This window comes from Meleagris gallopavo, chromosome 1 (assembly GCF_905368555.1).
Source record: "Meleagris gallopavo chromosome 1, MGAL_WU_HG_1.1, whole genome shotgun sequence".
Lineage (NCBI taxonomy): Eukaryota > Metazoa > Chordata > Aves > Galliformes > Phasianidae > Meleagris > Meleagris gallopavo.
In genome coordinates this window covers 177,406,689-177,424,782 of record NC_139404.1, presented here as the reverse complement: position 1 = coordinate 177,424,782, position 18,094 = coordinate 177,406,689, and the positions used below count along the sequence as shown (strand labels likewise).

Below are 18,094 nucleotides of genomic sequence, written 5' to 3'. Positions count from 1 at the left end.
TGGCATCTTATTTTTCTGAGTATCTTTTTTAAAACATTGTGTCTATCACCACCAAACAACCAGCACACTCCTGCTGGCGTGATGCTTGCAGATGTTAATGCTCTCCCAGCAGGCACTGTGGCTCACTGACGCCCAGCATCAGACTTGCAGCAGATGTAGGCTGAAGTCAAAACCACACAGTTGCGTGGTGTATAGTGTAAAGTTTTGTTCCTGTTGTGATGTAATGGAAGAGGGCTTTTCCTCTGATTAAGTTCCTCACTTTCCATCCTAAAAGTTAAACTGGGGTTCCCACAGTGTACATTTAATGCCATACAGTCTCTCTTCTACCACATGCTTAGTTTCAAGTTCCTTGTTATGAGAACTACGTGAACTAAGTGGAAGGAGTCCAAAGAGGAACAAAAAGGGTGATGTGAGAATACAGAAAGTTTAAAGAAATAATTTGTTCTGCCTGTAGAAGAGAGGCAGAATGATAGCAAATATCAAACAATGGTAAAGAGTCTGACACAGGATGTTCTCCATCCTGGTCCTGTGGGTGAGACAAACAGCTTTAGATAAAGGTTAGACATTAGGAGCAGTCTGTTCACATCTGACAGCTCTAAACACCCATAGACAACTGATGCTAGCTCCAGATCTCCACTTCTTCTAGCAGAAGCCAACAGCATTTGTAGATACATACCATTAAGTCCTCTACGCTTAGACAATTAATCCCATGCTGACAGTTACCAAAGAAGTGACTTTAACAGTACAGAACAGTGAGTAAGGAGAATTCTGCCTGTAGAGCGTATGGCATCTCTCTCACCAGGTGTTCTCCAGAAGAGGTAGGGCAAACAGCCTTAGAACTAATTTAGATGGAGATGATCTTGCTGTGCAGTAAAAAGATCGAATCATAGAATCATTAAGGTTGGAAAAGATCACTAAGATTACCTTGCCCAGGAATGCCCAACCAGTGGCTCAAAGGCTGCAAGAGGCCCAGGACAGCCAGCAGTATGGCCCACCGCCGGCTCCACACCATCATGGCAGCAGCTCTTCCCCACAGAGAATCCCAGCCCGGCCCTGGGTACACACAGCAACTGAATATGGGTGTGTGATTGGCACTGCCTGGGCTGAAACCAGGATCACTAAGAATTGCAACCACTTCCATCAAACCAGACATTGATATGTGAGTTTCACAAAAAGGTCAAATATCCCACTAGTTTTATTTTCTTGTTCCTCTCTTTTTTTAATGTTTTCATTAATAAAATAATAAAATAAGTTTTGTTACTTATATACATTAAGTATATTATCTATTTTCTATGTGGTCCAAGACAATTCCTCTTCATGGGGGAATGTCCCCCATGAGGACAGGCTGGGAGAGTTGGTGAAGGCTCCAGGTAGACCTGAAAGCGTCCTTCCAGTATTTAAAGGTGGGCTGTAAGGAAGGGGACAGACACTGTAACAGGGTCTGTTGCAATAGGACAAGGAGAAATGGTTTCAACAGGGCAGATTTAGACTGTAGGTATGGAAGAAGTTTTTTACAATAAGGGTGTGAGGCACCTGAACGGGATGCTCAGGGAGGTGGTAGATGCCCTGTATGTGGAAACATTCAAGGTCAGGCGGGACAGAGCTCTGACCAACGTGTTCTAGCTGTAGCTGTCCCTGTTCATGGCTGGGGAGTTGGGCCACTGCATGGCCTTTAAGGGTCTCTTCCAACTCAAATGATACCACGATTCTATGAATATATGATGTAATAAAGAGCTTCCTAAAGGAGAGATAAAGCTCTTAGGCTAATTCTGAGTTTTGTCACCGCCTTCTGCAGCCTAAGGGGGACCTTTGGCACAAGAACTCCCAGCAATGCTTTCCTCTGGTTGTGCAGTGTCTCAGCTTTCCTACAAGCCTCTATTAGCCGCCACAACCCTCCCGTTCTTCTGGGCCCCAGAAGCCAACACACACACATCCAGCTGAGCAAAAGCCTCTTTAATATTCCTGTCAGCCAGCCTTTTGCAAACGTCAGGTTTCTGCTTTTCCGTTCTCTGCTGGGAAGAAGATTCCCAGGCTAGTTTCCAGTCATGCTGCTGGATTTGCTGACAGTGAGTAATTCTGCTTCCTGTGGAGCTTTGGAATGCCTGTGAGCAGCATGTGGCCCACCCCAGCCCACCTCAGAGACCCTGGCTCTGGGATGCAAGACGGAGGCTGCTTTGCTCCATTCGCACAAACACAGCCAAAGAGCTCTCCCCTGGCTACCTCGTCCTAGCAATACCATTCTGTGGCCTCAGAGTGCCTTAAGACTTTGATTAGCTTTCATGATTGAGAGGAAGGTGAAAATGAAGCCTGCACTTGTCTGTGTCCACAGATGTATGTGGCAATCTTTTTTTTAACCCCCCGAAATGCTGACTCTTCAAAGACAGCTTTCTGCCTCCTGCTTATCCCTTTGATTACTTCCCATCCTTGCTGCCTCCCACAGTGCTGTGAGGTTGCAGGAACACAGCCCAGGAGAAGTTAAAGGCATTCAGAGCTCTCTCAGCAAACAAACAACGTAGTACAAACAGCCACACTGGGATGGAGGTCTTGGTCATGCCCTGCACTTTCCTCTGGCAGCAGCCACCTGAAGGAGTCCTCTGCCAAGCACTCAAACCAAACAAGCCCATAGATGCCAGCAGGGAGCTAACAGCTTGGGGCTGCCTTAGGAACTTGCTAGAGGGATTCTTATTCCATGAATACGTTTGCCTTTTGAAAGCATTGGTAGATTCAGGGTGTCACTCCTTTTGTTGCTCTGAAACCTGACATTTGACAACTTCATCTCATCCTCGCTAAATCCTACGTAATCAAAGACACAAAACAGTTACACATTACTTGTGATTTTCAAGGCCTCCATTATTCACAGATCTCTCTTGGACCCAAGGTAAGTGTGGATCTGAGGGACATGGTTTAGTGGGCATGGTGGTGGTGGGCTGATTGTTGGACTAGATGATCTCAATGTTCTTTTCTAACCTTAATGACTCTGTGATTCTCTCTTGTTCTTTCCAGGCTGAGTGCCTGCTCAGTCACACTTCACAGAGGAGCTGCTCCACACCCCTGACCATTCCTCTTCCACCATTCTTCTGTGTCCCTTTTGAGATAGGGAGGCAAGAACTGCTTGCAGCATCCAAAATCTGGAGCATCTGATACTTGAACAGTACCATATTGATGCTTCCTGTTTTCTATGATGTTTTTTTTTTTCCTCTAAAAATCTATTGCTTGCAGCCACTGCTGAACACTGATGTTTTCTTTATAACTCCAGTGCCCTTTGCCTCACATGAGATGAATAGTTCTTAATCACTGCATTTTGGTTTACACGACCCTGAAAAAGAAAAAAGCCACCAGTATTATCATGACATTTTGCCACTTTATTCCCTGCTTCTTTTTCCACAAAAGTTTGAATACAGTGATCAGTACAAGTGAAATCATATTGCCCTGTGCAGGTAAATGAAATAGGCAATACATGCTATGTGTGCAAAAGCACACTTCTAATCTTCAATGGGCATTGAGTACAGGAAGAAAATCCTCATTCTTTAAAGGATAAAATGACTATCCAATTTGCAAAGTTATCTTGCAAAGTTTTAACTCCTGATGTACACTGTCTTTAAAAGCTCTATAAGCAATGTATTAAGCACTAGCAATTACTGCAGTTCCAGGGTGCCCAAAACGTGTGCGAGTCTGCTTTCAGTGACATGCTGATTTAAGCCTGTAACAGCAACAATTTGTAGACCATATAATACAGGGAGAGAAACAGAAAACCTATCAGGCTTGCTGTCTGTTGATCAGATCTAACAAGTAAATAAATGCACAGTGCTCACTGTATAAGGTATTTATGTTAAATTGAAATGTATATGTGGCTATTAAACTACATTTTTTAAACATACATAACTGCAAAAAAAAAAAAATAAATAAATAAAACTCTTGCCTAGAAAATAAAGAACATAGCACTGTTCACTAAAGCCTCTGAGTTCAAGGTAGTGAAAATAGAGGAAATTAAGATAGTGTGCATGAGATGGGTTTTGGGTTACAAATACATTTTACAAATGGAGTAATTTTATCTAGTATATGTCTAAAGAGCTTAAATTTATGTTAATACTGTGTAGGGTTTGAATAGACTGAAACAGCAATCTAAATAATTTTTTGTATGTTTGACTCACAGTAAATTATCAGTTACCTCAGCAACTCACTGCAGTACAAATCACCAACCTGAGTCTGTTGCAGGCTGCGGGGACTGCCTCAGACTATATTCTGAGGAAAATGGGACAAAATATCTTTTGCACAGGACACAGGAATGACTTGAGGGGGGTATTAGAAAGAAGACAGAATGTAAAACCGGACTGGGTAAAAGAATGGTGATTAATGAGGAGCCTCAGAGTACATGTAATCACAGAAAGATAGGCCTGGGATGGACCTTGATTGGTCATCTAATCCATCCTCCAATTCCAACGTCAGATCAATAGTACTTACTACTTGTCCAGTACATACTTGAAGACATCCAGTAATGGAGATAAGACTGTACTCTCAGCAACATAACGCTATGCCTCACTAATGTTACCATTAAAAAAGCTTTTCTTCCATGATGAAATTTAAGTCCATTACAGCTTACTTTATCTACCAAGAATAGATCATTCCCTTCCTCTCTCAATGGCTTTTTAAGCACATGAAGACTCTTAGCATCTTTCCCTTGTCCTCTGTACCCAGCACCTCCAGCCCCTTTGGTCTCCCCAGCCCTCTGCTCACTGTTACTGCCACCTGTACTATCTCCTGTTGGTTCACAACCTTCTGGGCTCTGGTGCACAAACCCAGCTCTGTTACTGATCTCCTACAACACTGCACTGAGCATGGACCTCTTCCCGCATGCATATCTGCCTGGGATTTTTACTATTTTCCCCACAAACACATGTTGCTGATTCACATTCAGCAGCTTACAGTCAACTCCGCACTTCTTCCTGACAGTAACTTTTTCATCTATTGCTCCTATCTCTGAGTTTGTCTGATTTTGTCCCCCAAGGTTGTGCTTTGTTTCCTGGACCAGATTTGTGTTTGTCAAGACCTAAGCCCCCTCCTCCAGCATGTCTGCATTTCCTCCCAGAACAGATCAGAACCAGGTTTGGACTGCTGGAAGATCCTACAGGGTGCATCCATTCTGCCACAACCCCCCACACCCACACTACAGAAATGATACCCAACCAGTTCAGTCCCGGTTTCACAGCAGCTCTACACAGAGCCTGTTTCCTTGAGCAAACTGAGATACAGCATCAAACAACGTGACATTACATTTTCGCATGACTCAGTTGCTGTGGTAACATAAATTAACAAAATGTACATTGTCGTAGCAGCTTTGTCACAAAGTATGTAGGCTTTTCTACGCAAATCACAGCAGAAGCAGCACAAGGTTCTGAGCTGGAAAAGTAACTGGACAAAATGTGATGGCTGAAAAGAGAAAATAATGTCAGTGGGAGGTTAAAGTGAGAGCTGATGAAACATCTCCATGTGTTAAGGACGTCAGTTTGAAAACAGGGACTGTAACTGGGTGAGGGTGTACTTGCAAAAGGTACTCAGAAGATTGAAGAAGGTTGCCAGTTGGTAGCAAACTTAATAATAGGATCTTAGAGAAAACCACCAGTTAGAAAGTAAAGGCAAAAAGCATTCAGTCATTCTGCTGAAATCCATTATCTTTTCCAGCATGCCTGATGTGAATGAGCCAGCAAGGGAGCACTGAGCAGGGGCTACCTGAGAGAAGGGTTCTGTGGAGGAATGCATAATACACAGCTTTCCCAGTCCAAGATGCATCAGTGCCCTGGGCTGCAAAGCAGGGCAGCTTGTTGGACAACAACAGGAAAAGAAAAGGCATTCTCCATGCAGAAACAACACGCAGAGAATAACACAAGTTGTGGAAAACATCTGTAGATAGTAAGAGGAGGGCAGAAAGAGCAGACTAAACATCCAGCATAACTGAGAAGGTAAAGAAACTTCGAAATGTGCATTTCTTTAATTAAAAAAAAAAAAAAAAAACACACACCAGAAGAGATGATGAAATGCAAAGTTGCAAAAGCAAGTCTGATTTACCAGCTACATAAAGAAGATTGAAGGGAAATCAGAGTTCATATGTACAGGAGGATGGATGGTTGTAAGAGAAAAAGTGCTGTTTACAAACTTATCTGATTCTGTATTATTACACTGTACTGTCAGTTATAAATTACAATTTTTTCCTCCATTTCCTTACCAGGAAAGGGTTGTGCAACATATGAAAGTCCCAGACAAGCCATTGAAATCCTGAATTTCTTCAAAATCTGAACAACAGAGATGTGGGAAAGCTGTGAACATGCAATGGTGAACAAAATGGGAGGGCAGAGAGAGGTGTGAGGAGTTCTGGATGTAGATGATGTCCTGACCTGACTGTTCTATTGAGAGAAGACTAGCAGCTCCTGCGACTCTTCCTTGCAGGTACCACTGCTGCATTACGGGTTTGTGATCACAAGACTGAAAAATCTTTGATTCTGACTCCCACGCTTCTATTTTAATTTGGAAGCAATTTGCTACTAAAGTCAATGGAGAGGAAATGGGGTTTTGCCAATGAGCAATGCAGTGACATCAAGCAGCTCATTTCATTTAAGCTCACATTTGAGCAAACTTAACCCATGCTTATAATAAATTTTAATCAATTACAAAGGTACTACGGGTTACATAACTCGAATCAAGAGATGGGGTCCAAAAGATCCCTTAGATAAACTCACTGGGAACTACAGTTTACAAAGGAAAAAAAGTTAATGTGAAACTCTTGTGACTGAAAGTACTGCAGAAATCAATTCCACTCTCTCGTATTCTTGTAATTGCAAACCATTTTCTGCAGCACCGCAGTGCTTTCAACTGACTCATACACTCCTCAGTCACTGGCAAGGGCTCCCATAATAAGCAGCAAAGTAGCACTGCAAGTGTCTTAATTCTTTACTCCTCTTTTCACCAGTTTCCTCTTCCAAATTAATACTCTTTGTTACATTTGGACAACACTCCGATATTTTTAAAGTAACATCAACATGTCTGGGACTAAGGGTACAAACATTTTCAATTTTGTTAGTAGTGGTCTCAAAACCTCTCTGCAGAGTAACAAAGCAGAGAAAGCTACCACTGTGCACTGAACACTGTGAAATCATGCTTATACAAACTCAGCATGAGACACGCTCAGAAACTGAGCAGATCCTGTTTTGAATCACAGAATCATAGAATGGTTTGGCTTGGAAGTGATATCAAAGATCATTTGCTTCCAACCTCTCTACTATGGGCTGGATGCCACTCACCAGATTAGGCTGCCCAGGGCCACATCCAACCTGGCCTCGAACACCTCCAGGGATGGAGCATCCACAATTTCTCTGGACAGCCTGTTCCAGCACTTCACTGTTCCCTGAGTGAAGAATTTCTTCTTAATATCATTTCCGCTCTTTTAGTTTAAAGGCAGTCCCCCTTGTCCTATCACTATTAGACTGTGTAAAGTTGGTCTCCTCACTGCTTATAGGCTCCCTTCAAGTACTGGAAGGCCACAATGAGGTCTCCCTAGAGCCTTCTCCCAGCCAAACAAGCTAAACTCCCTCAAACTTTCTTCATAGGAGAGGTGCTCCAGCCTGTATCTATCTTCATGGCCATCCCCTGGACCACCTCCAGCTCCACTTTCTTCCTGTACTAGGGGCCCCAGGCCTGGGCACAGTCCTCCAGGTGGGGCCTCATGAGGGCAGAGTAGAGGGGGGTAGAGTTCTTTACTATGAGAATGGTGAGGCTGCCCAGAGAGGTTGTGAATGCCCAGTCCCTGGAGGTGTTCACAGCCAGATTGGATGGGGCCCTGCGCAGCCTGGTCTAGTATTAAATGGGGAGGTTGGTGGCCCTGCATGTGGCAGGGGGGTTGGAGATTCATGATATTTGAAGTTCCTTCCAACCCTGGCCATTCTGTGATCTGTGATTCTGTTGTTGTTCTGGGCTGCAAGTACACGCTGCTGATTCATGCCCAGCTTTCTGTCCATCAGGACCCCTAAGTCCTTCTCTGCAGGGCTGCTCTCAATGAGCTCTCTCAGTTTGTACTTGTATCTGGGATAGCCTTGACCCATATGTAATACCTTGCATTTGGCCTTGTTCAACATCATCCAGTTCTCATAGGCCCACTTTTTAAGAATGTCCAGGTCCCTCTGGATAGCATCACTTCCTCCTATTCTGTCAATTGTAGCGCTCAGCTTGGTGTCATCGAACTTGTTGAGGGTACACTCAATCCCACCATTGATGTTGTTGATAAAACCACTAAAATATACCAGTCCCAAAATGGACCCCTGGAGGACACTACTCATGTCCAGCCTCCAACTAGGCATAGAGCCCTTAACTACAATCCATCTATCTGTGTCCATCCAACCAATTCTTTATCAACTGAATACTTCAGTCTTCAAATCCATATTTCTCCATTTTAGAGAGAAGGACATGGTACAGGACCATGTCAAAGGCCTTGCACAAGCCCAAGTAGAAGACATGACCTGCCCCTCTTTTGTCCCACCGGTGCCATCAGTCCGTCACAGAAGACCACCAGACAGGCAAATTGAGTGAGATGACCAGGCAAACTTACAGATGACCAGACCCACTTACAGGTCATGTCATGAAGGTTTACTGAAACATAAACAAGAAAGTGACACAGTCTGTTCCTCCAGAATCTTCTGTGTAAGTAAATTTATCATATTTTATCAGAATACCTGCAGAATAGCCTTTCAGGCTTGTATTTCTGTACAGGATTTATCACATGCAAAATTCAGAAATTTAGCCCATTTTCTGCTGGGAACCTGAAAAAATCTTTATGAACTGCATTAGCAGAGCATCAGAGGCCAGCAGAGCCGTACACACGCAGAGCCCGCGAGTAGCTTTGTGTCACACCCTGGCTACGCTCAGCCGGCAAACCTCAAGCGCGGCCCCGGATTTCATTCATGTCTCCAATCACCTCCTGGCACTCAGCCACGGCCGCACGCACACGGGCGGCTCCGTAGGATGGCGCGAGGGAGATTACTTCATCTCCACAAAAGTAACAGCGAGGTGGGAGGAAACCTCCCATAATTAGAGCATGGGACGGAAATTAAGGTTTCTACTAAGTCTGTGGCTGAGTCGGGTTGCGATCTGTGGGAAGGAGCTCTCCGGTCTGCGTTTCTCCATTTGTAAAGACAAGAACAGTAAGGTACGAGGAGACTTCAACAGCAAACGTTTGTAAGCACGCAGAGATTTCCTCTGAGGGCGGCAGGGCGGGCCGGGAGGACCCACACCCAGGCCGCAGCCGGCCCGTTTCGGCACGGCGCGGCCCCGCCAGCACACAGCGGAGCCGGGGAACGCCGCGGATCTCCACGAGCGTCACCGCAGCCCCGCGCCGCGGCGGAGGGCGGGCGGCGAGAAGGCCGCAGCGCGGCGGGCAGCGCGGGCCGGGCGGGCATCGCGCGGAGCCCGTCGCCGCTGCTGGGCGCCCCGGCGGCAGGTGCGGCCCGACCGGCTAGCGGAGGAGGAGGGGACGAGGAGGATCCAGGCGAGCCGAGCCGAGGGCCGCCGCGCAGCGGGCATGAAGCGGGCGGCGGTCGCGCCCTTCGGCGGCGGGCGAGGTGACGGCGACCTTGCCGCCGTTCTTCCCGTCCGTAACGCCGGGGCGGGCCGCCCTCCTCCGCCGGCGGCCTGCAGGTGGGTGTCGGGGGTAGGTCCGGGGGAAAAGGGGGGGGAACGGCGGCGGCCCGCCTCGGTGACGCCCATCGCCGGGGCCGGGGCGGCGCGCGGGTAAACACGGCCCGCGGCGGGGCCGCGCCGGCCCTGCCCGCCCCCCGCGCCTCCCCGAGGTCGCCCGGCGGAGCGCGTCCCGGCGCCGGAGGCCGCGGTGCGGCGGGCGGGACGAGGCGCCGGTGCCGCTCGGTGCTTCGCGCGGAGGTACGAGCCGGCCCTGCCCTCTGCCCCGCGGGCCGCCCGCGCTGCCCTCGGAGACCGCGCGCCGCGGAAACTTTCCCCTTCTCTTCGGCGGCCTGGGAGGCGGCCCGGCAGCCCCGCGGACCGCCCGGCGCCGTTCTGCCCCGCCGAGGAACTTGGGAGGGAATCGGAAAGTTGGCTCAGGTACCGCGCCCGTCCTGTCGGGAGCTGCTGCTGTTGTGTCGCGGTCGTTTTGCGGGGACTGCGTGGTTCTGCTCCGCGGGTGTGAGCGCTGAGCGCGGGGCGGGCGGCGGGCGGGGAGCCCTAAGAGCGCCGCCCGAGTCCGGGTCTGCGGACAGGTGGGGCTGAGAGCGGGCGCGGACGGCGCCGTGCGTGGCACTGACCGCCCGGCGCTGCTCTCCGGGAGCAGAGCGGCGCTGGGAACGCTGGCGGCTGGGCAGCTCTGGGCGGGACCAGCGGCACGCGTGGGGCGGTGGTGCCAAAAGGCAGCGGGCGAGCCCAGCCCGCTCAGCAGCGCGCTCCTTTGACGCGAGGTGTGTTGCCGTGTGTTGTGTGTGCAGTTGCCGTGTCCTGTCTTCTTGGTCTATGAGGAGCGGAGGTGTCATTCCTAACTGGGGGATCCTGAGTTACGCAGTTAATAGTTAATGTGCTTCAGAAGGCGCTGGGTGTATGGCACGGTCTTCTCAGCTGGAGGGAGAATAGCCATCCACGTATGTGTGGGTTCACAAAGCGGGACGGTGCTCCCTCTGCCACTGTCTCTGTGCTACCCAGCATAGAGCAATCCAATGAGTTCACTCTATCCAGGACAGCCTTAGATCTTGATGAACAGTCTTGGTTTGTCTGGTGATGCTCTGAGGTGAGCTTCTATCCCAGCAAAGTGTAATGTAGCAAGCAAACTGAAGTTCTTGCATGCTGACATGCTAAAGACAATTTGTTCTCTCAGTACAAAGTTTGCTGTTTCAGTATGCTTACATTACTTCGATAGGTAGGTGGTTTTGTATTTTCTCTCTCTCACCTCTTTATCTTTTTTATTTACCAGAACAGTGTTGAGAAACCCAAAACTATTACTTTCTTCTAATGAAGATGGCTGAACCAATCACAGATATCCCAACTCTCCACAGACCTTGCTATGTCCCTGGTTTCTGCCCAGTGTGGCAGCTCTGCTCTCACCTCACAAACATCTATAGGGCAGCAGTCACTCGGCAGTCTTAGAATAAACATTCCCATTCCTAATCCTTTAGATAGTTCTTATGAGGTCCTAATAGGCAGAGATCTATAGAAACTACTTTTAGGCATTGTCCAACTCAATAAGCTTTGAAGAAATGTGGTCTTAGGATGTAAATGCGAAGAGAAGTGGAGTTTATTTAAGGTATGCAATTTCAAAACAAACTCTATACATTCAACCAGACGGAGCATGAAGGATTATCCAGACCTGACTCATCTGTGTAGATTGTGCACTTTAGGCTGAATGTTGAGCTGAGTGATTTCACTGCTCGCTTTGCTGGGTTGTACCAGCTTTTAAACATGTTATTGGTATTCTAGAGCTGTTTTTCTTGGAAAGAAACTAGGCTAGCAGTTGATGAGACTTGAAAAGATTGAAGACTTAGTTCAATAGTTGATGAAACCGTCTGCTGTTCAATTTTAAATAGGTAGGTCAAAAGCATTACAAAGTTTTCTGTACTGTCATCTTACATATCCTACATGCGGCTGAAAATATTCCTGAAGTGAACTGGAACAAGACAAGTAAAAGTCACCTTGAGCTGAAATGAGGAACTCGCTTGATCCAGGTTGTTTCTTGTGCTCAGAAATGGCTGTGCGCAAGCAGCTCCGTCCTTAGGAGAAGGGATATGTGCTGCTTAGGGCAACTTCTTACATTACTGTCATCATCGAGTCTTGTTCAGTATTTTCTGCATCAGATCCCTAGCTTCTGGCTTGAGGAAGTATAAAGAAATAATAATAATTAAAAAAAAAAATCTACCCTTCCATGCTTCCCATCTGTGGAGATTTTTCATTAGTTACACTTTCTTTTTTAATTACAACAGATCCTAATCTGATTATTTTCTTTTCCAGCCTCAGCTTCCAGCCCTCCTCTTAGTCTGTACTTTAATTTATTCTTAAAAGCTGAAATAATTGAAAAAGAACAACAATAGTCAGAGGGAGGGGGTTGGGAGGGGGGGCGTTACAGTAATTAAAGCGATGGCTGGAAAACAAATGAGGTTATGATGTAAAACTGAACCTTTTTCCTGTTCCGTAAATATTACTCTGCTGCTTTTGCTGTTCTGTGAAGCAGTGTCCCACGTGCAGCTAGGAAGTAGTGCAAAGGGGTTTTTGTGATTGGGGTTTTTTTCTTAAAGTTATTCAAGATATTTCCTCATTCACTCATTTCCGTCGTGTTTGTTGCCATGGCAGCTGGCCAGTGGCCTTATTAGCCGTGAGGTGGTTACACTTCTTGTTTGTGTGGTACTGGAAACTACACTGGAGGTACCAGAAGAAGCAGATGTTGCACATTGACCTTAGTGAGTGGTTTCTGTGAACAGAATGAAATGTTTCTGTCCTTGGACTGAATTATTGTGTAGTTATGCATTATATCGCTTATTGTGTGCTGTATAGCTATGTTTAAAATGCCTCCTGTCTTCCAGCACACTAAATATTTGCAGTGAGCGTACAACCACTGCCATATGTTTGGAATGAGTAACCCATTAATTGAACCAGGCCGATTTTATGCTCAGAATTGTCACTTATTTCATTTCAGTTACTACATTGCATGTTAAAAGTAGTGTATGACAACAGCAGAGATAGGATGGTGAAACAAGAAGTGGAGTCATTTTTCATACCTCCTGGTCATTTCCAGTTAGCACACAGATAGAAAATCAATTGTAATCTGCTCATAATCGCCCTCCTGGTAGAATTATGAGGTATTTCTCTCTCAAATTTTATTTCTCTTTTCCCTCTTCCTTCTGCTTTAATTATTTCCCCCCTTGCTGTTTTTCCTCTATACGTCATGTGGAATAGGAGTTTGAGGGGGGAGGTATGGATGGATGTTTTCCCGTGTAAAGCTCTGCATTGCTGCGGAGCAGCCTGAAACTCTGTCAGAAGGCAAGTTCCATGCTCTAGTGTTTATTGATGAGCAGAAGTTGGTGAAGGTTTTCCTAACCTCGGGGCATTGCTCTCTTTACCTGTTTCCATATTGATTATTTTAGGCTAGATCACATTTCTTGTATAAGACTGAGCTCATCCTACCAAAAATTCAGATTGCATTTTGCTTACTGAAGTGCTGGACTCTGCACCTGACACTTTCCCATCCTGCAAGGATGCTTTGCCCCCAAGTTCAGGAATTACTTCAGCATTTTGATAAACTCTAGCTCCTTTCATTCTTGAATGCTGGAATGCTGCAGAATTCAACTGTTCTGAAAGAGTAATTGGGTTTTCAGCCCTGGACTGGTATAGTCCCATCTGGAAAGATGTGGATGACCATTCTGAAGCTTGAGGGAGGAGAAAAACGTCTCTCCCTCTGCAGCTGCTGGCTGTGTTCTGCCAGGCTCTCCTCGCACTCTGCCTGGCTGTTGTAAGGCTGTTTTCTCTTGATTTATGACACCAGGGTAGCGCTCTGGGTTTCACATACATCAGCCTCCTCCTTGCCAGGGGAGATGTCTGTTTATGTGTACCTGTGTGTGTATGTGCACACAGATGAAGAAAAAAATGCTACAGGGGTCTCTTGACCTTTAAATGTAGAAAGGTCATATGATGAGACTCAGGAAATGCCGCTCCCACTGCCTTTGTTTGAGCCCAAAGTATTTAGGGGCTAAAACAGAAGGGTCTGAGTTCTTTTAGGATAAATACGTGTAAAACTTCTGCAAGATTGTACAAACTGTTTAACACACATTCTTATAAAATGTGGTTTTCTTGAGGGTGGGTAGAGAGGAAAAAAAAAAGCCATGTTGGGAAGGAGAGGTTTTGCTTAAATGGAATTTGGTATTTTGAGAGAAGTGAGGAAGAGACAGCACAACACTAAGTGGTTGGGAGTGAAGGAGAGTTTAAAGGTCATTAGTAATCCTCCCAGTGGCAGAAATACAGTAATTTCTTTTGGTATGAAAGGAATGTCTTAGGAGGAGGTTGGAAGTTACAGAGTAGTGCCCAAGACTGGGAAAGCGAGTGAAGCTGGAGGTGCTGAGCAGTAAGCATGCCCCTGCTGCTACTGCGAGTACCTGGCAAGCAGTCTGCATGCTGCAGGCAGCGAGGGCTCCGAGGCTGGAAAGAGTCCGAAACCCTGGAGTGCTTCAGTAATTGACAAAAACTGTCAAGACAGTTCCTAAAAGGCCATTTGTGTGAGCCGTCCTCCCATCTGAGCTATAAAAAGTGATGTGTTGAGAAATCAGTGAGTCAGCTCTTGAAGAAGATTGCCATAAAACTTTGAAATTTTGCGATGAGTTGAAAATTTCTGTTCTGTTGTGACTTAGAGCTTTTATCTGAGAGTTCATGAAATGTGGCACTTGGGCTGAGACTGGCTGGAGGGGGCAGGCTCCAATTCTGTTAATAGAAACTACTGTCCTCGTTTACTTTTGTTCTGCAAACTGGTGCTACTGTCATAGCTGCTATCGGCAGCTTTCCTGTTGCATTATAATTGGTGCCCGGATTTGGATAGCTCTCTCAAATCCATCATCTGTAAAGCTGAGTTTGAACCGCTCAGTTACCTCATCTTTCCTGCACAAAGCGTTAAATCCTCATCCTCGATGAGAGACACTTCCGCTATGAAGTGCCATCAGTGCTTTCTTTCATGGAGCTCTCCACTCTATCAAAGGGAGGCTCTGAGAGCCTCACAGATTGTAGCAGCATCCCCTAAGGCCTTCCCAGTTTAAAACATTCAATTCGTTTGAAAACCTCAGATAATCTGTCCCATCAATCCCAGTACCTATTGTTCGTCTTGCTGAACGCACCTCTGGAAGTGGTTTCTCCTGGCCATCGAAGGGCTGTGATTGCAGATGCCCAGGGCAGTGCACCTGGGCTCACAAGGCTCCAGCAGCTGCTCTGGGGTTGTTGCTGCTGTCCTTGCTGGCTGCCAGCTGAGCCGTGAGTTGGACTCGTGGCTGTTTCAGAGCTGTCGCAGTTGGATTACAGTCTGAGCTTCCTGAAGTTGTTGCTGAGCTACAGCCCATACTTACAGCGGAAGGATGGAAATCAGAGTTTTCTGCTTTAGCTCTAGTTTCCTCCAGACACTCACTCACCTGGCTGTTGGTAGCTTTTTGTGGTAGCTGTTGCATGGAGGATAATAACATCTGATATCACGCATACATTGGCAAAGCCTTCAGCGGGTTCCAGGAAAAAGGTCGTGTGGCTCATGAATGCATTTAGTAGTACCCACTGGCTGGAGTTTGACCTCATCACCAGAACTCATTCAAAGTTCAGTCATTGTTTCCTCTGAACTCTCTGCTTTCTTCCCTGAATGTACCATCCCTTGTGTTGTGAGTAGCACTTGGTAACATCCCCTTGCCTGATGAGTTATGAGAGAAACTGCAGTTCTTCCCAGAAGTTTAACATGTCCTTGCGTTGTGGAATGACACAGTCAGCATTTTTCCAAGACTCAGAATAACTGTGCTTGAACTTTATTAAAGTTTAACTCATAGTTCCATGCGTGGCTTCCCCATGAGGTTTTGTTCAGTGTTTGGTGGTGGTCTTCCATCTGATTAGTTCCATACAACGGGCAACTTTCATGAAACCAGCTTGTAGTGTAGCTCAGAAGGAACTGCATGTAACACCAAAATCCATTATTCTTTGAATTCCGTCAAGATGGGACAGAACATAGAAGTGACTTTGCCTATTTCTCTGCTGATGAGAACACCTTGCTAAGTTTCAAACAGTAGCTTTTTACACACGATATATGGAACTTCAAACAAGGAAACCCTTTATTGTGAGAACAAGCGTTGTCAAGATGCTGATCTTTCTGTTCTCTATGTACAGAAAGCAGTTTGAAATGTTCATCTGCATCTTGGATTCATCAGTGTGCCTTTGGGAGCACTGGGAGGAAGATGTAGCAGAGGGCTGAAAGCAGACGCCTCCAGTGGGCATTGCAAGTAGAGGTTAGTCCATCTGCTGATGCGGAATGCTTTTGTGGAAAGGAAAGCCTCATTGCCTGCTAAGTGCAAGATGATGTTGCAAGAAGAGGTAATAAGGCCAAATGTGCTGCATTAGCAAGCGTGCAGTCAGTAGATTGAATAGTGATTGTTTGCATCTTTTTAACTTGGGGGCTTGCCTTTGGAGCACCATGTCCAGTTCTGGACTCTGAAGGATAGCAGAAGATACGGCCTTACTGGAGGGAGTGCTGAGAGCAGCTGCCAGGGTGGGTGAGGGCCGAGGTACTCGTCTGCAGAGAGGCTGGGACACTTAAATGTGTTCAGCCATGGTAGGGAAAGTTGAGGGAGATCTTATTGCTCTCTTCAGCTACATAGCGAGAGGATGTGAAGAAGACAGAAATATTCTCTTCAAAGGCATGCACCAAAGGAATAACAGCCAGTAGTTGCAATTCACAGAATGAGAGCTCTCAGGGCCAAAAAGACTTGCAGTATATTATTCTTAATGAAGGAATCTGTACCAGGTATTCATTTGCAGGACAAAGATCTGGTCTGCTTTCCAACTTTAAAAATAAAACCACAACCTATGTACTAAATGTAGAAGAAATTTTGTCTGCAATATTCATTTCTAATTTAAAAGTTGCAACGCTCTGAGCTTAGAATGAAGTGAACCTGGGACTCCAAAGACCTAGAAAGATTATGTAAAATCACTAACAGATGGTTTGTCTTTTTTTGATATATTAGATAATTAAATGAAAGTGGGCAAGCTGTTTTGTTAATATATAAAATACTAGGATTTCAAAGACACAATGTGTGTAGCTTAGTTACAAACTTCCTGGTGGGCTCTCCTGATTTCAGGAATACAGCAAACCTCAAGAAAACCCCATGCCCAAGTGACAGGTACTCTGATAGGCTGCTGTGTAGCTATTTTCTCATAATTTATTTTTGAACTTGGATTTGCAGCTACAGTAACCTACTTACTATAGAGTCTGCCTATTGTTGCTGCTTGTCAGTTCTATTAAAAGCTTCTCCAGAAAGTAAGAAAGAATTATATACTAAGTGTGTCTCAGCAAACCATATTTGCCAGCTCTGTCTTTCTTGCTTCTTAACTTTAAAATCTGGGTGAAGATTTGGACCTTAACATACTTTTCTATCTTTTTTATCCCAATAAATTATAAGGTTGAAAGTCATGCAGAAAATCTGCTGCTGGCAGCTCCCTCGCGGAGGGCTCCAGTCCAAAATGACAACTGCAGCAGCATGCTACAGGCACAGGAATTGTCTCTCAAACAGGCATAACCCTGTGAAGCCATTTAGGGCTACACAAAATCCAACCAACACCTTGAACTCCGTCCAGGAATCCTGGAGATTAAGAGCTGTGTTGCCAGCAGCATGACCTGGAACACAACCTGTCCGTGTCGCTAGATGGTTTGAGAAGCCTATTTTCCTCTGACACTCCTTTCAAACTCTTAATAATAGCATGGCACAGATAAAAGATGTGAGATTGACTAGAGAAGTCTCTTAAATTTGTATTTAAATGAAGGGAATACTTTTTTTTTCACTTAACCATGTTAGTTTTGTTAGAGGATTTTCTTCTGACAGAACAAATTTGAATAGAAGTACTTTGCTAAGCATGATGGCGTACACTTTGTACAGTTGTAGGCATTGTCTGGACGCCCAATATTGTCACAAGGAAAGTTAATTAGGCAGTTCAGATTTTCATGTTCAGAAAACACCCAGACAGCGTGACTCACTCTGGAAGTGGGAAGAGATCAAATCCAACATGTATCACCGGAAACTTCTTTTTAGCTCTAGAGTGATTTGTATCTCGGTGTCTCTCCTTCAATTCGTAAGTAATAATAATAAAAGTTAAGAACTTTAGCAGTGTGGTCTTTGGCAGTGATTTAAGCTAATTGTCCTTTGGTTTGTGGCGGAGATGTGCAGTGTTGTCCTGCTGTCAGTGGCTCGGCTGCCATCTTGGGGCATGCAGGGACTTTGGGCATCTTCTCTCCTGCAGCCACCTGGAGAGCTTTCTGATAGAGCTGGAAGGACTAGATTGAAAGTGGCTTTTCTTGGTTTTCTTTAGCAAGCTGGGTAAAAACAAGACAGACCCTTCA

At 45.8% G+C, this 18,094-nt stretch overlaps 1 protein-coding gene across 3 annotated transcripts in view; it reads left to right on the top strand.

The window, feature by feature from the left end:
- The first annotated feature begins 8,960 nt into the window (after positions 1-8,960).
- The window catches only part of ZC3H12C (zinc finger CCCH-type containing 12C), a 41,075-nt gene continuing 31,941 nt past the window's right edge, over positions 8,961-18,094 (top strand). Inside the window, exon 1 of one of the 3 annotated variants that reach the window (XM_085216238.1) lies at positions 8,961-9,190. In XM_085216238.1, coding sequence (XP_085072364.1) covers positions 9,080-9,190 — 111 coding nt within the window. In that variant the 5' untranslated portion in view covers positions 8,961-9,079. Of the gene's footprint in view, positions 9,191-9,537; positions 9,679-9,962; positions 10,099-18,094 lie in introns of those variants that run through there. The other 2 variants (XM_085216240.1, XM_085216241.1) reach the window with 2 other exon arrangements.